At 38.4% G+C, this 25210-nt stretch overlaps 1 protein-coding gene and 2 pseudogenes across 1 annotated transcript; 1 reads left to right on the top strand and 2 right to left on the bottom strand.

Annotated features, from left to right (window-relative positions):
• Positions 1 to 5947: 5947 nt before the first annotated feature.
• LOC125088210 (uncharacterized) lies at positions 5948 to 6046 on the bottom strand (annotated as a pseudogene).
• Positions 6047 to 6271: 225 nt separating this feature from the next.
• On the top strand, positions 6272 to 7562 carry LOC125086697 (general transcription factor II-I-like; annotated as a pseudogene).
• Positions 7563 to 11515: 3953 nt separating this feature from the next.
• LOC125087401 (olfactory receptor 1D2-like) lies at positions 11516 to 12496 on the bottom strand. The gene has a single exon (XM_047707680.1). The coding sequence runs from the start codon at positions 12485 to 12487 to the stop codon at positions 11516 to 11518; it is 972 nt and encodes a 323-aa protein (XP_047563636.1). The 5' UTR covers positions 12488 to 12496.
• Between the last annotated feature and the right edge of the window lie 12714 nt (positions 12497 to 25210).

Consider the following 25210-nt stretch of genomic DNA (forward strand, 5'->3'; position numbering starts at 1 on the left):
TATTGATTTTATCATTAGAGCGCAGCTCACTGAGAGTTTGTTAATTTTATTGTGACATTTTCTTCACTCTGCTTTCTTTTTGGATTTTATTATTTATTTTATTGGTTATATTTTTATGTTTCAAGTTCAATACTCTTTTTCTCTATAATGTTAAATACTCTTTTAATCTCTTCTAGTGAAATATTCATTCTATGTATTATGTTTTAAAAGTCTCTAATTTCCTTAATGTTCTTTTTCCTTTTATTTTTCTACTTAATATGTTTTCATTTTCATTTGTGTTCTTCATCTTATGAAGTCTATCTGTAACAGCTGTTTTAACATACTTATCTGCTAGTCTCATCATCTAACATTTCTGGGTCTGTTCCTATAACTTATTTTTCTCTCAATTATGGATCTAACATTACTGTTTCTTTGTATATCTAGTAATACTTCATTGTATTCCAGGCACTGTGAATTTTATATTGTCGAGCACTGGATCCTGTTGTGTTTGTGTAAGGAGTGTGAGACTTTTGCTGCTGATGGTTAAGTTACAGATGAGTTAGTTTGATGGCTTTGAAGCTGTTTTAAAGCTTCTTTTAGGTCTTGTCTAGAATAGCCTTTATTTTAGGGCTAATTTAATCCTACCTATAAAACGCTTTTGGGATCTCTACTGAATGTCTTGTATATGGAAAAGTCTCTCCATTTTGGGTGAAGGGGGCTCAAACAATTCTTGATCCAGTGTGAGCACAGAGAATTATTTGCTGTACAGGTCTCCAGTATTTTCTTAAAATTTAAATTCAATTAGCCAACATAGAGTATTTCATTAGTTTCAGATGTAGAGTTCAGTTATTCATCAGCTGCATATAATACCTAGAGCTCATCACATCACATGCCCTCCTTAATGCCCATCAGCCAGTTACCACATCCCCCTACTCACCTCCCCCCTAGAAGCCCTCAGTTTGTTTCCTATAGTTAAGAGTCTGTCGTGGTTTGTCTCCCTCTCTGATGTCTTCCCATTCAGATTTCCCGCCCTTCCCCTATGGTCCTATGTGCTATTCCTTACATTCTACAAGTGAATGAAACCATATGATAATTGTCTTTCTCTGATGGGCTTATTTCATTTAGCATGATACCCTCCAGTTCCATCCATGTTGATGTAAATGGTTAAGATTTCACCCTTTCTGATGGCTAATGAATATTCCATTGTATGTATGAGTGTGTGTGTGTGTGTGTGTGTGTGTGTGTGTATGTATATATGTATGTGTATATATACACACACATATCTCACATCTTCTTTATCCATTCCTCTGTTGGACATCTGGGCTCTACCAGGGCTTTCATCCTATGAATGCAGAAGTTGATATTCAGCCTAAGTTTTATTTAGATCTCTCTGTTGATAAATATAATTCTTTGTCTCGGTGGCTTTCTCCTGTCCATAACTCTGCCTTGCAAATTCTAGCCATCCCAGTCTCCCTTAACACTGATCTCTCTCCTTAGCTCAATGAGATTTATGGTCTTTGGGTTTTCTCTCCTTGTGCTACAGTCTGGAAATTTCTTCCAGACAGAAAATCTGTCTAGTGATAGAGTGCATGTCATTTGTTGTCCTTCTTCCAGGTATTACAAGTTTTGTGCCTGTTGTCCAGTATTTTAAAATAGCTTTTCCTACATCCAGTTTTTAAGCTTGCATTGGTAGTCCAGACCCTGTTACTTTACCATAGGTGGAATTTTTTGGTATATTAAATTTCTTTAATTTCTTTATCTCCCCTGATTTCCTGGTTTGTACCTTCAGTATTATTTTATTATTTTTTTAGTACAATTTTCAATAATAATGGTGATAGTGGGCTACTTTATCTTGGAGGAAAACATTTAAGTGCTAATGTGGCTTATTTAATTCTGTTGTCTAAGAATATGCCTTCAGTTGTGTGATGATGACACCGTATTGCTCTATTTACAAATATCTTTATTTTAGATTTTTTTTTTTAAACTAAGCTCCATGCTGGGTATGAAGCTCAGTGAGGGTTTGAACTCAAAACCCTGAGATCAAGACCTGAGCTGAGATCAGGAGCTGGACACTTAACTGAGTCATTCAGGCACACCACAAATATCTTTATTTTAAAATTTTCATTTGTAGGAGTAGCAAGGATATTGAAAATTTGATAAAACCCTGGGTGATAGGAATAATTTGCAGTTGTCAATGCTGATTGGCAAATTATTATCCTTATCTATAATTAAATTACATTACTCTGTTTTTATTATGCTAATAGAATAAATAAAAATATTGAAGTAGTGTTGGTGAGGCTGTGGGGAAATGGTTACATTTTGCTATCAGTTTGGCATTATAGGACATGAAATTAAAACTATCTATAATTATAGGTGGATATTTTTTTTTAAAGATTTTATTTATTTATTTGGCCAAAAGAAAGAAGATCACAAGTAGGCAGAGCAGCAGGCAGAGAGAGAGAGAGAGGAAAGCAGGCTCCCCTCTGAGCAGAGAGCCAATGTGGGGCTCAATCCCAGGACCCTGAGATCACGACCCAAGTTGAAGGCAGATGCTTAACCAACTGAGCCACCCAGGTACCCCTATAGGTGGATAATTTAATTTCTAAGACTATAGGTAATATACAAATGCTTATTGAAATGATACTTTAATTTGTCTCCATTTTCTTGAACTACTATTGTCAAATAAAAATGTATATATTTAAGTTTTACAATATGACATTTTGACAAATATATATATTGTACAATGATTATCACAATCAAGCTAGTTAACATATCAGTGACCTCACAAAAGTACCATTGTTTGTGTGTGTATGTGTATGGCGAGAGCACCTAAGATCAACTTAACCAAAATTACATGTAGGTCTCTCTTTCTCTCTCTCTTTTTTTAGTTTCAGAGGTAGAATTTAGTTATTTATCAATTACATATAACATCCCGTGTACATTACTTCAAGTGCCCGTCTTAATGCCCTCACCTTCCTCCCACCCAGCTTCCCTCCAGCAACCCTCAGTTGGTTTCCTAGAGTCCAACATCTCTTCTGGTTTTCCTCCCTCTCAATTTTCATCTTATTCTAGTTTTCCTTCCCTTCCTTTATGTTTACCTGTTTGTTTCACATAAGTGAAATCATATGAGATTTGTTTTTCTCTGACTGACTTATTTCGCTTAGCATAATACCCTCTCGTTCCATCCATGTATTTGCAAATGGCAAGATTTCATTCTTTTTTTTTTTTTAAAAGAAGATTTTACTTTCAGTGAGGATACAAACCATGAGAGACTCTGGACTCGAGGAAACAAACTGAGTGTTTCAGAAGAGAGGGGTGGGAGGGGCAGGGTAGCTGGATGATGATTATTAAGGAGGGTACATGTGATGAGCATTGGGTGTTATATGTAACTAATGAATCGTTGAACACTACATCAAAAACTAATGATGGTACTACATGTTGGCTAACTGAACATAATAAAAAATCTAAAAAACCATTTTATTTATTAGAGAGAGAGAGAGAGAGTAGGAGGGGGGCAGAGGGTGAGGGAGAAGCAGATTCCCTTCAGGGCTCAGTTCCAGGGCACCAAGATCACAAGCTACCCAGATGCCCCAAGATTTCATTCTTTTTGATGGCCATCAAAAAGGATATGTATCTCTTACTAAATATCAGTATGGCACCTTTTTCAATGATCAGCGTGTATGTGTGGATTTATTTTGGGTTTCTCTATTCTGTTCAGTTGGTCTATATGTGTGCCTTTATACAAGCACCATACTGTTTTGATTACTATTGATTTTGAAATCAGGAAGTGTGATGCCCCCAGTTTGTCTTGTCTGTCAAGATTGCCTTGGCTATTTGGGGTCTTTTGTTGTTCCAAATGAATTTCAGGATTTTTTTTTTTTTCTGTATCTGTTAAGAATACCACTGGAGTTTTGATAGGGATTGCATTGAATCAAGAGACCACTTTGGGTAACATGGACATTTTTACAAAATTAATACTTCTAATCCATGGACATGAGATGTCTTTCTATATGTCTTTTAACATTTCCTTCATCGATGTTTTATAATTTTCAATGTACAAGTCTTTTTTTTGTCTTTGTTTAAATATTCCCAAGTATTTTGTTTATTTTTTGGATGCTATTGTAAATGGAATTGCTTTCTTAGTTTCCTGTTCTCACAATTCATTGTTAGTGTATAAAAATATCGCTGATTTTGTGCATTAATTTTGTACTCTACACATTTTTTGAATTCATTGATTATTTCTAATAGTCTTCTTGTAGAATCTTTGGTGTTTTATTCCTATAAGATCATGTCATCTGCAGAGGTAATTTTACTTCTTCTTTTCTTATTTGGATACCTTTTATTTCTTTTTCTTGAATAATTCATCTGATTAGGACTTCCCTTATTGTGTTGAATAGATGTGGCAAGTGTGGGTATCCTTGCTTTGTTCCAGATCTTAATGGAATAGCTTTCAGTTTTTCTCACCATTGAGCATGACGTTAGTTGTGGGCTTGTATATATGCCCCTTATTGTGTTGAGGTAAGTGCCCTTTATATAAAATTTTTTAGTTTTTAACATGAAAGAGTGTTGAATTTTGTTATATGTTTTTTCTACATCCATTAAGATGATCAGTGGTTTTTTAAACTCTATAAGGTTAACGTGCTGTACCATGTTGATTGATTTGCATATATTGAACTATCCTTGCATCTCTTGGGTAAATTCTGGTTGTTATTGGTGTATAATTCTTTTAGTGTGCTGTTGAATTCAGTTTGATAATATTTTTGTTGAGTATTTTTGCCTTTGTATTCTTCATGGAAGTGAGCTTATAGTTTTCTTTTCTTGCAGTGTCTTTGTCTGGCTTTGATTTCAGAATGATGCTAGCCTTGTAAAATGAGTTTGGAAGTGTAAACCTCTTCCTTTTCATTTTTTTTTTTTTGTGGGGGAAGAACTTAAGAATGATTCTTTAGATATTTGAAGGATGGCACTTTTTTGTTGTTGGATTTTTTTTATTGCTGAGACAATCTATTTTTTCTTAAAAAAAGATTTTATTTATTTATTTGACAGAGAGAGAGATCACAAGTAGGCAGAGAGGCAGGCAGAGAGAGGGGGGGAGCAGGCTCCTCGCTGAGCAGGGAGCCTGATGTGGGGCTTGATCCCAGGATCCTGAGATCATGACCTGAGCTGAAGGAAGAGGCTTAACACACTGAGCCACCCTGGTGCCCCTGAGTCAATCTATTTTTTGCTGGTTTTTTTTTTCCATACATTCTATTTCTTCTTACTTCAGTCTTGGTAGGTGTATGTTTCAAGGATCTTATTTACTTCTTACAGGTTGTTTAATTGTTGGTATGTAGTTTTTAATATGAGTCCTTTATCTTTTTGTTTTTCTATGTCTATGACATTAAATGTGATGTCTGTTGTTTCTAATTGACAAAATCTGTCTTCTCTTTTTTTTCTGTCTAGTGTTGCTTGATTATGTTTGTTTTTTTTCAAAAAATGAAACCATTAGTTTAATTATTAGTTTCTATATGTTTTCTATTTTCTATTTCATTAATTTCTATTATGATCTTTATTATTTCCTTCCTTCTGTTAATTCAGGACATAATTTATTCTTTTTCTAGTTCTTTGAGGTATATAATAAAGTTGTTTTTGAGATTTTTCTTCTTTTTTAAAAAAATTTTTATTTTTTAAAGATTTTATTTATTTATTTGACAGAGAGAGACCAGGCGGACAGAGAGGCAGGCAGGGAGAGAGAGAGAGAGGAGGAAGCAGGCTCCCTGCCAAGCAGAGAGCCTGATGCGGGACTCGATGCCAGGACCCTGAGATCATGACCTGAGCTGAAGGCAGAGGCTTAACCCACTGAGCCACCCAGGCGCCCCAAGATTTTTCTTCTTTTTAAAATACTGTTGTTTTATTACTATGAACTTTTCTCTTAGAATTGCTTTTGCTGTGTTACATAAGTTTCTATATGTTGTGTTTTCTTTTTCTTTTTTTAAATATGGACCTCTTTACAAATTTTTGTGTCATCCTTGCACAAGGGCCATGCTAATCTTCTCTGTCTTGTTCCAATTTTAGTATATGTGCTAATGACGTGAATATTGTGTTTCCACTTTTATTTGACTCATGATATTTTCTAATTCCCCTTTTGACTTCCTCTTTGTCCTATAGGTTATTCAATAATATATTGGTTAACTTCCATGTATTTGTGAGTATTTCTGTTCTCATTTTGTTCCTTATTCCTTGCTTCATTCCATTGTTGTCAGAAAAGATACAATGATTTCAGTTTTCTGGATTTGTTAAGACTTGTGTTTTGTGACTTGAAAGGATTATCTTTGGGAGTAATACAATCACATTTGTGTTGTTAAAAATCCTGAACTAGTTATCTATTTGCCTCTGGGAATGGCTAATAAAGTAAACACTAAAGCCTTGCAGTCCCTGAAAAGACCATGAAGTCCTGGGAGTAATTCAAAAGTTCCTGAAACTGAGGTCACTGTGGAAGGTCCTAATAACAATGACCTCAGGGGCACCTGGGTGGCTCAGTGAGTTAAAGCCTCTGCCTTCAGCTCAGGTGATGATCCAGGGTCCTGGGATTGAGCCCTGCATTGGGCTCTCTGCTCAGTATGGAGCCTGCTTCCCTCTCTCTCTCTGCCTGCCTCTCTGCCTACTTGTGATCTCTGTCAAATAAATAAAAATCTAGGGAAAAAAAAAATGACCTCAAACCTCGCAGTTCAATCCCCTACTCAGACTAATTGTTCTAATGTTCCCTTTAATCCTCAAGGGTGAGAGTATTCTTCTGTGGCCTGGAATGCCAAAATCATAGACCTAAAACAGAAAGTCGAAAATCTTTTCAATGAAAAATGCTGTGAAGTTCTTGGCCTTAAGCAAGCTCTGAAAGTGCCATTTGCATTATTTGAATCTTTCCCAGAAGACTTTTATGCGGAAAGCTTGCTTAAAGGTGTGCCATTCTGACTGCAGTCTCCTTTTGGCATTCCAAGGCTGAAGAAGATATTCAGAAACAAAGCTAAAATTCAGTTCATCATTAAAAAGCCTGAAATGTTTGAGACTGCAGTTAAGGAGAGCACCCCTCTGAAAATAAATTCATCACCCAGTGTTCATACTACTGAATCAGATGTTGGAGATCTTAACATCATTCAGGTGACAATTCCAGATGATGAATATGAAAGAATATCAAAAGTTGAAAAACTAGACAACTTTTTTAGAGAAACAGTTAATGGCCCCTTCAGTCAAAATTTGGTGAAGCTATTAGTATGGGCTTTCCTGTGAATGTTCCATGCAGGAAAATGGCAATTAACACTGGCTGTGTGGTAGTTAATGGCATTCCTCCCACAGGGTCATTCAAAGCCCCCAGTTACCTGGAAATCAACTCTATGGGAAGAATCTTAGATTCTGCTGAGTTCATTAAATTCACAGTCATTAGACCATTTCTAGGACTTGTTGATCCCAGAATTGGTTGATCAGAGTGAGTCAAAAGGTCCAGTGATACAAGAATCAGCTGAGCCAAGCCAGTTGGAGGTTCCTGCAACAGAAGAAATAAAGAGACTGATGGAAACTCTCAGATCAAGCAAAAACCAGGCCCTGCATGTTAGACCTCTTCCCTCCAGGGTTAAAGTATTGGTGGGTCAGAAGAGTTTTCAGATGTGTTACTGCCACAAGCTGTTACTTTGTGTAACAGAAAAACCTTATTTTTTCTTTAAGCTTATATTCATTTGGGAGAGAGCAAGAGTAAGAGAGTGAGAGATCATGAGCAGGGAGAGGGGCAGAGGGAGAGGAAGTAGACTCTGCTGAGCAGGGAGCCTGATGAGAAGGTCAATCCCAAGATCCTGGGATCATGACCTGAGCTGAAGGCAGTCACTTACTTAACTGACTGAGCCACCCAAGTGCCCCACAGAAACACCTTCTATACAAACATTTTTCCTTCTTTTAGATAGAAGTGTCTACTTTTTCAGCAGTTCTGTCAATTGAAATAAAGAGCAAAGTGACTGTAGATTTGGAATGGCTGGTTTACTTTGGAATGTATTATAAGTATTTTACAGCAATGGTGGAAAACGGACAGGGAAAATGACAGGCATGGAACTCACCAGATTTTTTATGTATCAACAGAGCCTTCAACTATGGTGTCTATTTTCCAGTCAAGTGAAGATCTCCCCTACTGGAACATCATCTTCTGCAGTGAAGAAAACGCTTGTGATAGTTCAACCCTTTAGTTTTTCTATTTGAAGAGTCATTTAAATGATCCTTTTGTTTACAGATCTCCTTGGTGACTGAGTGAACAGTTAGAATCTGTATATTTGACTAAATCCTTTCCTAAGCTATCTATCATGGTTCATATGTTTTTTGTTATAATTAAAAAATCACCATCTGGATCACCGAATAGGAAGTAACATATGTCAGCATGTGGCTTATAGATGGTATACAGAGAATCTCTTCTACATTTATTTTTCATCCAAAAGGCATGGTGTACCAGACGTTTAAGATCAGGTATGAGTGTTTGGGCAAGCTCAATGACACTAAACCCTCATTATCATGCAACCTAAATTGTGGTGTGTATTTCTTTGCAACACTGCCCAGCTTGGATCAGACTCAAGGAGTTTTCATGGCCTTCATTATTTTAGAACTCTACTTGTAACTTTGAGGCTCCAGGGTGGGGAAGGAGGGGCTAATAAGCTAATTATGGACACTCTGATATTCTACACCATTTGTGGGAGAATCTTACATGTGTTGGGATTTCACAGAAAATGGGAGCTAGAAAATACCAGCTATAAGAGAAGCTAGAGTATATGATGGCATAGAGTTTTCATTAGCTTTATCAGAATATTCACAATGGATAATTATATTACATGGTAGCCGAAATAGACATTTTTATGTGTTGCTTATATTTTACCTCAAGTTAAACTGTAGATGTAGGGTAATTAATAAAATGCATCTATTTGGAAAAAAGACCACCTCTTCAACAAATGATGTTGGGAAAATTGGACAGTCACATGCAGGAGAATGAAATGGGACCATTTTCTTACACCATACACAAAAATAGACTCAAAATAGATGAAGACCTGAGTGAAATAAGTCAAGCAGAAAGAGTCAATTATCATATGGTTTCACTTATTTGTGGAGCATAACAAATAACATGGAGGACAAGGGGAGTTAGAGAGGAGAAGGGAGTTGGGGGAAATTGGAAGGGGAGGTGAACCATGAGAGACTATGGACTGTGAAAAACAATCTGAGGGGTTTGAAGCGGCAGGGGGTGGGAGGTTGGGGGAACCAGGTGGTGGGTATTAGAGAGGGCATGGATTGCACGGAGCACTGGGTGTGGTGCAAAAACAAGGAATACTGTTATGCTGAAAATAAAAAAAAAATTAAAAAAAAAACGATTAACATAAAAAAAAATAGATGAAGACTTCCGTGTGAGACAGGAACCTATCAAAATACTTGAGGAGAACACAGGCAGCAACCTCTTCAACCTCAGCTGCAGCAACTTCTTCCTAGACATGTCTCCAAAGGCAAGAGAAACAAATGCAAAAATGAACTATTGGGACCTCATCAGGATAAAAAGCTTTTTCACAGCAAAGGAAACAGTCAGCAAAACCAAAAGAGAACTGACAGAATGGGAGAAGATATTTGCAAATGATGTATCAGATAAAGGGCTAGTATCCAAAATCTATAAAGGACTTATCAAACTCAACACCCAAAGGACAAATAATCCAATCAAGAAATGGGCAGAAGACATGAACAGATATTTCTGCAATGAAGACATCCAAATGACTATAACAAACACATGAAAAAATGCTCAACATCACACTGTGTTGGGGAAATACAAACCAAAACCACAGTGAGATACCACCTCACACCAGTCAGAGCGGCTAAAATTAGCAAGTTAGGAAATGACAGATGTTGCAAGAATGTGGAGAAGGGGGAACACTCTTGTACTCTTGGTGGGAATGCAAGCTGGTGCAATAGTTCTGGAAAACAGTGTGGATATTCCTCAAAAGTTGACAATAGAGCTACCTTATGACACAGCAATTGCACTACTGGGTATTTACCTCAAAGATACAAATGTAGTGACCTGAAAGGCCACGTGTACCCCAATGTTCATAGTCAAATGTCCACAATAGCTTAACTATGGAAAGAGCCCAGATGTCCATCCACAGATGAATGGATAAAGAAGGTGTGTGATATATCCCAAACACAATGGAATACCACTCAGCCATCAAAAAGATGAAATCTTGCCATTTGCAATGACATGGATGAAATTAGAGGTTACTATGCTAAGCGAAATAAGTTAGTGAGAGAAAGACAATTATCATACGATGTCACTTATATGTGGGATTTAAGAAACAAAACAGAGGATCATAGGGGAAGAGAGTAAAAAATAAACAAGATGAAATCAGAGAGGAAGACAAACCATAAGAGACTCTTAATCATAGGAAACAACTGAGTGTTGTTAGAGGGGAGGGGTGTGGGGGATGAGTGTGAAGGATTGGGTAAGTGGGTGATAGACATTAAGGATGGCATGTGATATAATGAGCATTGGGTATTATCTAAGAGTGATGAATCACTGATCTCTACCTCTGAAACTAATAATACATTATATGTTAATTAGTTGAACTAAGATATTAAAAAAATAAATAAAATGTGTCTTCTCACACTCCCACCCCAAAAGAAAAGAAAAAGAAGAAAAAAGACTTGTGTTTCAGCCTGTCATGTAATTTACCTTGGAGAATGCTCTGTGTGTACTGTAGAATGCTTATTTGTTGCTGTTTGGTAGACTGTTCTAGATGTGTCTGTTAGGTCCATTTGGTCTGTAGTGTTTTTCAAATCTGCTGTTTCCTTATTGATTTCCTGCCTGTATGATCTATCCATTGTTGAAAATAGGGTATTGAAGTTTCTTACTATTATTGTCGCTGTCCATTTCTCCTTCAGTTATGTTAGTATTGCTTTATATACTTAGGTCCTCTGAACTTGGGTACACATACATTTATAATTCTTATATTTTATGTTAAATTGACTTAAAATCATTTTATAATGTCCTCTTTTGTCTTTGGTGAGTTTTTTGATCTAAAGTCCTGTTTGTCTGATATAAACATAGCCACCTATGGTTAGGCTACATATGATGTGGAATATCTTATCCCCATCCTTTCACTTCAGGTCATTGTGTTCTCAAATCTCAAGGTATGTCTTATAGATAGCATATAGTTGGATATATTTATTTTATCCATTCAGACATTGTGTATATTTTAGTTGGTGAGTTTACTCCATTACATGGATTCCAAAGCATGATGGCAATGTGGTACTGTGGTCACATAAGATGAAGGATCTTATCCTACAAAATTCTGGTATTAGTGTTAGTGTGGCTTTATTTATTTCCAAGGTTTTTGAGACTGGGGGACTTTGGGTTATGCATACATGTCTTTCCTTTACCACAGATACATAAATTCATTCTGAGCTGGAGCTTTGTCCTAATCCCTCTTGTATTCCCCATAGGATAATGCCTTGTACATGGAAGGAAATTCTCAGTCTCCACTTCACAGTGTTCAAAATTACCTCATGTCAACCTCTGGAAGGCTTTCCCTGAGAGCAGTCTTCCCAGAGCCCCATGCATGTCCTTGTTTCTCAGGCTGTAGATGAAAGGGTTCATCATGGGGGTTACCACAGCATACATTACTGTGGCTACTGAGTCCTTCATGGAGTAGGTTTTGAGGGGTTGCAGATATACCATACAAAGTGTCCCATAGAAGAGGGAGACCACAGCCAAGTGGGAAGCACAGGTGGAGAAGGCTTTGTACTTGCTAGAGGCTGAGGGTATTCGGAGGATGGCTCTGACAATACGGATGTAAGACATGATCATGAACCCAAAAGGGGTAAGGAAAATAAAGATGCCTGTGGTAATCAGCACTATGTGAATGATCTGGGTGTTGGAACAGGCCAGCCTCAGCAAGACATACATCTCACAGAAAATGTAGTGGATCTTCCGGGATGCACAGAATGTCACCCTGGTCATGAGGAGAGTGAGGGTGAGGCCATAGAGGGCAGAAAGTGCCCAACATAAGATGAGGAGCAAAATACAGAGCCCAGGGCTCATGGCTGTGACATAGTGGAGGGGGCGGCAGATGGCCACATAGCGGTCATATGCCATTGTGGCCAGGATGAGGTTGTCCAGTGTCACCAGGGAGACCAAGAAGTAGAGCTGTGTTAGGCACCCTGCATAGGAGATGGCTTTGCTCTGGGACTGAAGGTTAACCAACATCTTGGGAATTGTATTTGTGACAAAGAAGAGGTCGGTGAAGGAGAGGTTGGCCAGGAAGAAGTACATGGGACTGTGCAGGTGGGAGTCAGAGCCAATGGCTAGGATGATGAGCACATTTCCCACCACTGTGACCAGATACATGGACAGGAACATCCAGAACAGGACCCGCTGCTGCTCAGGACTGTCTGAGATCCCCAGGAGTTGGAATTCAGAGACTCCTGTCTGGTTGCCTTCATCCATTTCCCCAACTCTCTGCAACATCAGTACCATCAAATGTCTGCTAAGTGTCCTCTATTGAATAAGGATATTCAGATAAGCAAAATCAAGGTTTTCTTAGCATTAAAAATATCTCAATTTTGTAAAAATATCATTAAAATAGGCTCAATTTTATACTTTCTTTTAAAATAAGAAAGAAATAACAGACACTAAAACAGAACATAAAAAAATCTTTATGTACCTTAACCATTCCAGGGACTTCTAGTTTGGCATTCTCAATATTCTAGGGATTATGTCAATGTCATATATGAAATCCTATCCTCTTAAATACTCTTATAGTGCTTAAAGATTACTATGTTGTTAACAAATAGCATGGAGGACAAGGGGAGATGGAGAGGAGAAGGGAGTTGAGGGAAATTGGAAGGGGAGGTGAACCATGAGAGACTATGGACTCTGAAAAACGATCTGAGAATTTTGAAGGGGTGGGGGGTGGGAGGTTGGGGGCACCGGGTGGTGGGTATTGTAGAGGGCACGGATTGCATGGAGTACTGGGTGTGGTGCAAAAATAATGAATACTGTTATGCTGAAAAAATAAAAAATTAAAAAAAAAGTTGCAGAAAAAAAAAGTTAAAAAAAAAGATTACTATGTTGTGCTATGATAGTGTATATGCATTTGTTTTTCAAAGATATTTAAAATAAGTATATACATTATAAAAATGGGTATTACACAAAGAATACAAAGTAAAAGTATTGGAAAGGAGAAGGAAAAATTATTTGTTGAAATGAAAATTTATCTGGGAAATCTAAGATAATCAACTGATATGCCATTAGGAATAAAAAGGGTTTTCATGAAACTGGACAATTATATAGTACATGGACCTTACACTCATGGCACTCTCAGTTATTAAGATCATATTGTCAGAATGCTTGAATTCCAGCCTGAGTGTTGCCACCTGCGAGTTGTCTGGTAAATTACTTGAGACCTTTAATAGTCCATTTCTTCATGTGAAAATGGGCAAGGATAAAATTAAGTAGTAATGTTCTTAACACAGGGAGCTTGCCTGCAGTGAGAGGTTAAGAACCATTGCCTATTGTTCTTACATGTAAATACTAATCAGAAATAGGATAGAACATAATGTGAAACGGTCACATCCACACTATCAACAAACAGATCCATGAATTAAAATGTTAGCAGGAGTCAGGCAGGACCTTCAAAATCTCCAGTGAGGCACCATGTATAAATTTAATGATAGATACACAATGATACCAAACAGAAAGATAAATTGGTTGTAATGGTGCATATTCCCTTGAAGTAATCTTAAATTAAATGCACTGAAACATAAAATTCTAACACAGTTTTTAAGAAATAAAAGATAATCTAAATGTCATCTACAAATAAGCATGAAAATAAGCTAAGCAAATGTGGAAAAGCAGTAAGGAGTCACTGCTTTGTCACATAGCCAGGACTCTGAAACAGCATGTGCTAATGGTAGAATGAAAGATCACTAAAGCTGGATAGAAACTTTAGAAACAGAGCCAAGTGCATGTAGTATTAAGTGGATTATTGTGATAAAACTTTAAATTAGCAGAAAAAGTTGCACTATGCAATAAATGTCACTGGGACAACTGTCTATTATTTGGGAGAAAAGTTAAATCAATGTTTTTATCTTACTAAGCAAATTTCAAAGATAGCAAAGACTAAAATATCTATTGCATCTTTTAACCACTTGAAAACACAATGTTTAAGGAGTAAAGATTTTAAAAATAAAAAAATAAAGAAATAGAAATAAATTATACCAAATCCTACCATGTGGAGATAGATAACCACTGCTAACATTTTAATGTCATTTTAGTTGAGGCATGAAAGACAAAAGAATTCTGTCTTGTCAAGCACTGGGCAAAGAACATTGAAGGAAGAGAGCTGTATGTGCAAACTCCCTGAGGTGGGAAAGGTCTTACTGTGTTTAAAGCACTAAATGAAATCCAGTACAGCTGAAGGCTTAGAGATTTTTCTTCTTGCATAACCTGCATATTTTTTTTCTTTAATCTTAAAACTTTTCCCAGTCTTTTTTCATTGGTGTTCTCCACTTGAAATTAAGGATCTTTTCCAATCAAAATTTATTTCAACTCTCATTTTATTCCACTCTTTCATTAATTTAGTTTTCCTACACTTCTTGAAATTAATACTATAGGAGATATACATTAGTATTTCATATTGGGAAACACTAATCCATTACCCTCCCCCCCAAACCTCTAGGAAATCCAAACTTACCTCTCTGAAAATGAACAGACATATAAAATAATAGTCATTTGAATGAACTAAAGAGTCTAAAAGTAAGGTATCATTCTAAGCAATCAGGTGAACGGTCCCCTTATGCAGAAGACTTTTTCTTTTATGAAAAAAGAAAAACTTAAAAAAAATGATTCATTACATCAATGGCAGGGAAATAGTGCCTCTACCTAAAAAGACTGCTTCACTTCAGGAAGTCTTGCTTTTGCGTGAAAAACAAAATAAATACAATTTAAAATGGAGGAAGCAATTTTCTTCCAGCATGACAGTGTGAGATGCTCCAGTATCCATTCTACAGTAAAATTGGTAGAAATATAGAAAAAGGATAATTCAAAACTTCTGGAAATGATTCTAAAGGTGAAGAGCAAATGAAGAAACATCTATTCAAGAAAAATTTTGAAAATTCAGTGGGAAACACTGGAGGCTGTGGCATTTTGAACCATGACTCTACCTCTTTCCCTCCTATCTCAGTGATGTGAAGACTCCACTCCAGACTACCACATCTCAGAACACAGGTCTTTACACCCAGCAGAAGAACGTTCTTCCTATGAGAGCAGGTCATTGGTGCTCCTAATCATGCCCCCAGCTACCTGTTGCTGAGGCTAAGCCCTAGACAAGTGTAGTTGAAAGGTGGGTCCTTTTTCTGCTTAGCTTCCACTTCTGGAATGGAGGCTCTACCTTGGTGTGGAGTGCTGAGTTTTTAGGAACTCCAAGTGTCCTTGCTTCCCTGGCTTATGAGTTGTGGGTTCTACACCAGGAGAAGTAAGCTCACTGGAACTCAAACTGCTTCCCCTCTAACAAAATTCTCAGTGTCTAGGTATTGTGGGGTCACTCAGAGAAAAGACTGCTAATTTCCTCACCTGCAGCTCCAGAGTCATGGCTGAGAGATTTGCTTGGGTGAGAAGCAGCCCTAAAAAATAGCTCTTAATTTCTTCTCCCAAGAACTGAGTTTATTTGCAATAAAGCACAGATAAATTCAAGCCCAAAGGTGCTCTCAAGAACAGGAGAAAGGCAATTGGGAGGAGATTTGTGGATCTGATACTGATATAGCCTAGGCTGTAGGATCCTTACTGTGTTATAGAAAACGGAGTAAAAAGAGCTGGGAGGAACCTTCCCAGAGAGAGAAGAGATATTAAGCATTGAGTTAAAATACTATTCCTTCCATGGAGTCACAATTTGATAGGATACATGGTAGAGCAATTTATGCCCCAGGTAATTGCTGAAAATCATAGAAAAACCAACTGCCAAGCAGTGGTGTTTAACAGCTCAGTGTTATGAAGGGAAGAGAGGAGGAGCCTTATCAATTCTATGGTCAGCTCACAATGACTGTAGGCATACCCATGGCTGTGCTGCCCTGAGGAACAACACCAGAGGCTTACCACTGTGGGGATAAAACTGACTGCAATAAAATAATTCAGCCAACACTAAACAAATAAATAAGTAACAATAACAAGATCCAGAAGGGAGGCTCAGTACCCAGAGTTGCTGCAATGTATTATTGAAAATGTCCATTTTCCAACAAATTTTTATATCATAAAAATAAACAGGAAAATATGAGCCATACAGCTGGATAAAAAGCAGGCAAGAGAAACCATCTGTGAGAGTGATGAAATGATAGCCTTAACAGAAAAACACTTCAAAGAAGACATTAAAAGTATGTTCATAGAACTTATAAAACTCGGGGGAGGAGTCAAGATGGCGGAGAAGTAGCAGGCTGAGACTTCTTCGGGTAGCGGGAGATCAGCTAAATAGCTTATCTAAAGATTGCAAACACCTACAAATCCAACGGGAGATTGAAGAGAAGAAGAACAGCAATTCTAGAAACAGAAAATCAACCACTATCTGAAAGGTAGGACTGGCGGAAAAGTGAATCCAAAGCGATGGGAAGATAGACCGCGGGGGGAGGGGCTGGCTCCCGGCGAGCGGCGGAGCAACGGAGCAAAGGAGCAAAATCAGGACTTTTAAAAGTCTGTTCCGCTGAGGGACATCGCTCCAGAGGCTTAACTGGAAGCCCAGGCGGGGTGAGCGCGGCCTCAGGTCCCGCAGGGTCGCAGAAGGATCGGGGGTGTCTGAGTGTAGCAGAGCTTACCGGTATTAGAACAGGGAAGCTGGCTACAGAGACAGAGCCGAGGAGTGACTCTCAGCTTGGGGTTGCCTTGAACCGGTCGCAGGCTCGGTTGGCTCGGAGCGCGGCCGGAGGCCAGGGTGACGGGAGTCATTGGGCGCTGTTCTCTGAGGGCGCACTGAGGAGTGGGTCCCCGGGCCCTTGGCTCCTCCGGGCGGAGACCGGGAGGCCGCCATCTTCATTCCCGTCCTCCGGAACTCTACGGAAAGTGCTCAGGGAACAAAAGCTCCCGAAAGCGAACCCAAGCGGATTACTCAGCTACTCAGCGCGGCCCCGGGTAAGGGCGGTGCAACTCCGCCTGGGGCAAAGACGCTTGAGAATCACTACAACAGGCCCCTCCCCCAGAAGATCAATGGGAAACCCAGCCAGGACCAAGTTCACCTACCGAGGAGTGCAGTTTCAATACCAAGGAGAGTGGCGGAATTCCATAGGAGAAGAAAGCAAACCACGGAACTCATGGCATTCTCCCCATGATTTTTTAGCCTTGCAGTTAATTTAATTTTTTTTCTTTTTCAATTTTTTTTTCTTTTTCTCTTCTTCTGCTAAATTTTTTTAACTTTTACCGTTTTCTTTTTTAACGTTTTTTAAATAGTTTATCTAATATATATATATTTTTTCCTCTTTTTATATTTTTTCTTTATCGGCTTTCTTTTTTTAAATAGTTTCTTTTTTTTTTTCTTTTTGAACCCCTTTTTATCCCCTTTCTCCCCCCTCACAATTTGGGATCTCTTCTGATTTGGCTAAAGCATATTTTCCTGGGGTTGTTGCCACACTTTTAGTATTTTACTTGCTCCTTCATAAACTCTTCTCTGGACAAAATGACAAGGCGGAAAAATTCACAACAAAAAAAAAGAACAAGAAGCAGTACCAAAGGCTAGGGACCTAATCAATAGAGACATTGGTAATATGTCAGATATAGAGTTCAGAATGACGATTCTCAAGGTTCTAGCCGGGCTTGAAAAAGGCATGGAAGATATTAAAGCAACCCTCTTGGGAAATATAAAAGCCCTTTCTGGAGAAATAAAAGAACTAAAATCTAACCAAGTTGAAATAAAAAAAGCTATTAATGAGGTGCAATCAAAAATGGAGGCTCTCACTGCTAGGATAAATGAGGCAGAAGAAAGAATTAGCGATATAGAAGACCAAATGACAGAGAATAAAGAAGCTGAGCAAAAGAGGGACAAACAGCTACTGGACCACGAGGGGAGAATTCGAGAGATAAGTGACACCATAAGACGAAACAACATTAGAATAATTGGGATTCCAGAAGAAGAGGAAACAGAGAGGGGAGCAGAAGGTATATTGGAGAGAATTATTGGAGAGAATTTCCCCAATATGACAAAGGGAACAAGCATCAAAATCCAGGAGGTTCAGAGAACCCCCCTCAAAATCAATAAGAATAGGTCCACACCCTGTCACCTAATAGTAAAATGTACAAGTCTTAGTGACAAAGAAAAGATCCTGAAAGCAGCCCGGGAAAAGAAGTCTGTAACGTACAATGGTAAAAATATTCGATTGGCAGCAGACTTATCCACAGAGACCTGGCAGGCCAGAAAGAGCTGGCATGATATATTCAGAGCACTAAATGAGAAAAACATGCAGCCAAGAATCCTATATCTAGCTAGGCTATCATTGAAAATAAAAGGAGAGATAAAAACCTTCCAGGACAAACAAAAACAAAGAATTTGTAAACACCAAACCAGCTCTACAGAAAATATTGAAAGGGGTCTTCTAAGCAATGAGAGAGCCTAAAAATAGTAGACCAGAAAGGAACAGAGACAATATACAATAATAGTCACCTTACAGGCAATACAATGGCACTAAATTCATATCTCTCAATACTTACCCTGAATGTTAATGGGCTAAATGCCCCAATCAAAAGACACAGGGTATCAGAATGGATAAAAAAACAAAAACCATCTATATGTTGCCTACAAGAACTCATCTTAAACCCGAAGAAACCTCCAGGTTTAAAGTGAGGGGGTGGAAAAGAATTTACCATGCTAATGGACATCAGAAGAAAGCAGGAGTGGCAATCCTTATAGCAGATCAATTAGATTTTAAGCCAAAGATTATAATAAGAGATGAGGAAGGACACTATATCATACTCAAAGGAACTGTCCAACAAGAAGATCTAACAATCTTAAATATCTATGCCCCTAACGTGGGAGCAGCCAACTATATAAACCAATTAATAACAAAATCAAAGAAACACATCGACAAGAATACAATAATAGTAGGGGATTTTAACACTCCCCTCACTGAAATGGACAGATCATCCAAGCAAAAGATCAACAAGGAAATCAAGGCCTTAAATGACACACTGGACCAGATGGACATCACAGATATATTCAGAACATTTCATCCCAAAGCAACAGAATACACATTCTTCTCTAGTGCACATGGAACATTCTCCAGAATAGATCACATTCTTGGTCCTAAATCAAGTCTCAACCGGTATCAAAAGATTGGGATCATTCCCTGCATATTTTCAGACCACAATGCTCTGAAGCTAGAACTCAATCACAAGAGGAAATTTGGAAAGAACCCAAATAGATGGAGACTAAACAGCATCCTTCTAAAGAATGAATGAGTCGGCCAGGAAGTTAAAGAAGAATTGAAAAAATTTATGGAATCAAATGATAATGAAAACACAATGGTTCAGAATCTGTGGGACACAACAAAGGCAGTCCTGAGAGGAAAATATATAGTGGTACAAGCTTTCTCAAGAAACAAGAAAGGTCTCAGGTACACAACCTAACCCTACACCTAAAGGAGCTGGAGAAAGAACAAGAAAGAAACCCTAAACCCAGCAGGAGAAGAGAAATCATAAAGATCAGAGCAGAAATCAATGAAATAGAAACCAAAAAAACAATAGAACAAATCAACGAAACTAGGAGCTGGTTCTTTGAAAGAATTAATAAGATAGATAAACCCCTGGCCAGACTTACAAAAAGAAAAGAGAAAGGACCCAAAGAAATAAAATCATGAATGAAAGAGGAGAGATCACAACGAACACCATAGAAATACAGACAATTATAAGAACATACTATGAGCAACTCTACGCCAACAAATTTGACAATCTGGAAGAAATGGATGCATTCCTAGAGACATATAAACTACCACAACTGAACCAGGAAGAAATAGAAAGCCTGAACAGACCCATAACCAGTAAGGAGATTGAAACAGTCATCAAAAATCTCCAAACAAACAAAAGCCCAGGGCCAGACGGCTTCCCGGGGGAATTCTACCAAACATTTAAAGAAGAACTAATTCCTATTCTCCTGAAACTGTTCCAAAAAATAGCAATAGAAGGAAAACTTCCAAACTCATTGTATGAGGCCAGCATCACCTTGATCCCAAAACCAGACAAGGATCCCAACAAAAAAGAGAACTACAGACCAATATCCTTGATGAACACAGATGCAAAAATTCTCGCCAAAATACTAGCCAATAGGATTCAACAGTACATTAAAAGGATTATTCACCACGACCAAGTGGGATTTATTCCAGGGCTGCAAGGCTGGTTCAACATCCGCAAATCAATCAATGTGATACAGCACATTAATAAAAGAAAGAACAAGAACCATATGATACTCTCCATAGATGCTGAAAAAGCATTTGACAAAGTACAGCATCCCTTCCTGATCAAAACTCTTCAAAGTGTAGGGATAGATGGCACATACCTCAATATTATCAAAGCCATCTATGAAAAACCCACCGCAAATATCATTCTCAATGGAGAAAAACTGAAAGCTTTTCCGCTAAGGTCAGGAACACGGCAGGGATGTCCGTTATCACCACTGCTATTCAACATAGTACTAGAAGTCCTAGCCTCAGCAATCAGACAACAAAAGGAAATTAAAGGCATCCAAATCGGCAAAGAAGAAGTCAAACTATCACTCTTCGCAGATGATATGATACTCTATGTGGAAAACCCAAAAGACTCCACTCCAAAACTGCTAGAACTTGTACAGGAATTCAGTAAAGTGTCAGGATATAAAATCAATGCACAGAAATCAGTTGCATTTCTCTACACCAACAACAAGACAGAAGAAAGAGAAATTAAGGAGTCCATCCCATTTACAATTGCACCCAAAACTATAAGATACCTAGGAATAAACCTAACCAAAGAGACTAAGAATCTATACTCAGAAAACTATAAAGTACTCATGAAAGAAATTGAGGAAGACACAAAGAAATGGAAAAATGTTCCATGCTCCTGGATTGGAAGAATAAATATTGTGAAAATGTCTATGCTACCTAAAGCAATCTACACATTTAATGCAATTCCTATCAAAGTACCATCCATTTTTTTCAAAGAAATGGAACAAATAATCCTAAAATTTATATGGAACCAGAAAAGACCTCGAATAGCCAAAGGAATATTGAAAAAGAAAGCCAAAGTTGGTGGCATCACAATTCCGGACTTCAAGCTCTATTACAAAGCTGTCATCATCAAGACAGCATGGTACTGGCACAAAAACAGACACATAGATCAATGGAACAGAATAGAGAGCCCAGAAATGGACCCTCAACTCTATGGTCAACTCATCTTCGACAAAGCAGGAAAGAATGTCCAATGGAACAAAGACAGCCTCTTCAATAAATGGTGTTGGGAAAATTGGACAGCCACATGCAGAAAAATGAAATTGGATCATTTCCTTACACCACACACGAAAATAGACTCAAAATGGATGAAAGATCTCAATGTGAGAAAGGAATCCATCCAAATCCACGAGGAGAACACAGGCAGCAACCTCTTCGACCTCAGCCGCAGCAACATCTTCCTAGGAACATCACCAAAGGCAAGGGAAGCAAGGGCAAAAATGAACTTTTGGGATTTTATCAAGATCAAAAGCTTTTGCACAGCAAAGGAAACAGTGAACAAAACCAAAAGACAACTGACAGAATGGGAGAAGATATTTGCAAATGACATATCAGATAAAGGGCTAGTGTCCAAAATCTATAAAGAACTTAGCAAACTCAACACCCAAAGAACAAATAATCCAATCAAGAAATGGGCAGAAGACATGAACAGACATTTCTGCAAAGAAGACATCCAGATGGCCAACAGACACATGAAAAAGTGCTCCATATCACTCGGCATCAGGGAAATACAAATCAAAACCACCATGAGATATCACCTCACACCAGTCAGAATGGCTAAAATAAACAAGTCAGGAAATGACAGATGCTGGCGAGGATGCGGAGAAAGGGGAACCCTCCTACACTGTTGGTGGGAATGCAAGCTGGTGCAACCACTCTGGAAAACAGCATGGAGGTTCCTCAAAATGTTGAAAATAGAACTACCCTATGACCCTGCAATTGCACTGCTGGGTATTTACCCTAAAGATACAAACATAGTGATCCGAAGGGGCACATGTACCCGAATGTTTATAGCAGCAATGTCTACAATAGCCAAACTATGGAAAGAACCTAGATGTCCATCTACAGACGAATGGATAAAGAAGATGTGGTATATATACACAATGGAATACTATGCAGCCATCAAAAGAAATGAAATCTTGCCATTTGCGACGACGTGGATGGAACTAGAGGGTATCATGCTTAGCGAAATAAGTCAATCGGAGAAAGACAACTATCATATGATCTCCCTGATATGAGGGAGAGGAGATGCAACATGGGGGGTCGAGGGGGTAGGAGAAGAGTAAATGAAACAAGATGGGATTGGGAGGGAGACAAACCATAAGTGACTCTTAATCTCACAAAACAAACTGAGGGTTGATGGGGGGAGGGGGTTGGGAGAGGGGGTGCGGTTATGGATATTGGGGAGGGTATGTGCTATGGTGAGTGTTGTGAAGTGTGTAAACCTGGCGATTCACAGACCTGTACCCCTGGGGATAAAAATATATGTTTATAAAGCTGTAAAAAAAAAAAAAAAAAAGAAAGAAAGAAAGGATGAATCCCCAAGTTTTGTAGCAACATGGACGGGACTGGAAGAGATTATGCTGAGTGAAATAAGTCAAGCAGAGAGATTCAATTATCATATGGTTTCACTTATTTGTGGAGCATAACAAATAGCATGGAGGACAAGGGGAGATGGAGAGGAGAAGGGAGTTGAGGGAAATTGGAAGGGGAGGTGAACCATGAGAGACTATGGACTCTGAAAAACGATCTGAGAATTTTGAAGGGGTGGGGGGTGGGAGGTTGGGGGCACCAGGTGGTGGGTATTGTAGAGGGCACGGATTGCATGGAGCACTGGGTGTGGTGCAAAAATAATGAATACTGTTATGCTGAAAAAAAATAAAAAAATTATAAAAAAAAAAAATCTCCAAACAAACAAAAGCCCAGGGCCAGACGGCTTCCCGGGGGAATTCTACCAAACATTTAAAGAAGAACTAATTCCTATTCTCCTGAAACTGTTCCAAAAAATAGCAATAGAAGGAAAACTTCCAAACTCATTTTATGAGGCCAGCATCACCTTGATCCCAAAACCAGACAAGGATCCCATCAAAAAAGGGAACTACAGACCAATATCCTTGATGAACACAGATGCAAAAATTCTCGCCAAAATACTAGCCAATAGGATTCAACAGTACATTAAAAGGATTATTCACCACGACCAAGTGGGATTTATTCCAGGGCTGCAAGGTTGGTTCAACATCTGCAAATCAATCAATGTGATACAACACATTAATAAAAGAAAGAATAAGAACCATATGATACTCTCCATAGATGCTGAAAAAGCATTTGACAAATACAGCATCCCTTCCTGATCAAAACCCTTCAAAGTGTAGGGATAGACGGCACATACCTCAATATTATCAAAGCCATCTATGAAAAACCCACCGCAAATATCATTCTCCATGGATAAAAACTGAAAGCTTTTCCGCTAAGGTCAGCAACATGGCAGGGATGTCCGTTATCACCACTGCTATTCAACATAGTACTAGAAGTCCTAGCCTCAGCAATCAGACAACAAAAGGAAATTAAAGGCATCCAAATCGGCAAAGAAGTCAAACTATCACTCTTTGCAGATGATATGATACTCTATGTGGAAAACCCAAAAGACTCCACTCCAAAACTGCTAGAATTTGTACAGGAATTCAGTAAAATGTCAGGATATAAAATCAATGCACAGAAATCAGTTGCATTTCTCTACACCAATAAGACAGAAGAAAAAGAAATTAAGGAGTCAATCCCGTTTACAATTGCACCCAAAACTATAAGATACCTAGGAATAAACCTAACCAAAGAGACTAAGAATCTATACTCAGAAAACTATAAAGTACTCATGAAGAAATTGAGGAAGACACAAAGAAATGGAAAAATGTTCCATGCTCCTGGATTGGAAGAATAAATATTGTGAAAATGTCTATGCTACCTAAAGCAATCTACACATTTAATGCAATTCCTATCAAAGTAACATCCATTTTTTTCAAAGAAATGGAACAAATAATCCTAAAATTTATATGGAACCAGAAAAGACCTCGAATAGCCAAAGGAATATTGAAAAAGAAAGCCAGAGTTGGTGGCATCACAATTCCGGACTTCAAGCTCTATTACAAAGCTGTCATCATCAAGACAGCATGGTACTGGCACAAAAACAGACACATAGATCAATGGAACAGAATAGAGAGCCCAGAAATGGACCCTCAACTCTATGGTCAACTCATCTTCGACAAAGCAGGAAAGAATGTCCAATGGAACAAAGACAGCCTCTTCAATAAATGGTGTTGGGAAAATTGGACAGCCACATGCAGAAAAATGAAAGTGGATCATTTCCTTACACCACACACGAAAATAGACTCAAAATGGATGAAGGATCTCAATGTGAGAAAGGAATCCATCAAAATCCTCGAGGAGAACACAGGCAGCAACCTCTTCGACCTCAGCCGCAGCAACATCTTCCTAGGAACATCCCCAAAGGCAAGGGAAGCAAGGGCAAAAATGAACTATTGGGATTTCATCAAGATCAAAAGCTTTTGCACAGCAATGGAAACAGTGAACAAAACCAAAGACAACTGACAGAATGGGAGAAGATATTTGCAAATGACATATCAGATAAAGGGCTAGTGTCCAAAATCTATAAAGAACTTAGCAAACTCAACACCCAAAGAACAAATAATCCAATCAAGAAATGGGCAGAGGACATGAACAGACATTTCTGCAAAGAAGACATCCAGATGGCCAACAGACACATGAAAAAGTGCTCCATATCACTCGGCATCAGGGAAATACAAATCAAAACCACCATGAGATATCACCTCCCACCAGTCAGAATGGCTAAAATGAACAAGTCAGGAAATGACAGATGCTGGCGAGGATGCGGAGAAAGGGGAACCCTCCTACACTGTTGGTGGGAATGCAAGCTGGTGCAACCACTCTGAAAACAGCA

Source organism: Lutra lutra, chromosome 16 (genome assembly GCF_902655055.1).
Source record: "Lutra lutra chromosome 16, mLutLut1.2, whole genome shotgun sequence".
NCBI classification, from domain to species: domain Eukaryota; kingdom Metazoa; phylum Chordata; class Mammalia; order Carnivora; family Mustelidae; genus Lutra; species Lutra lutra.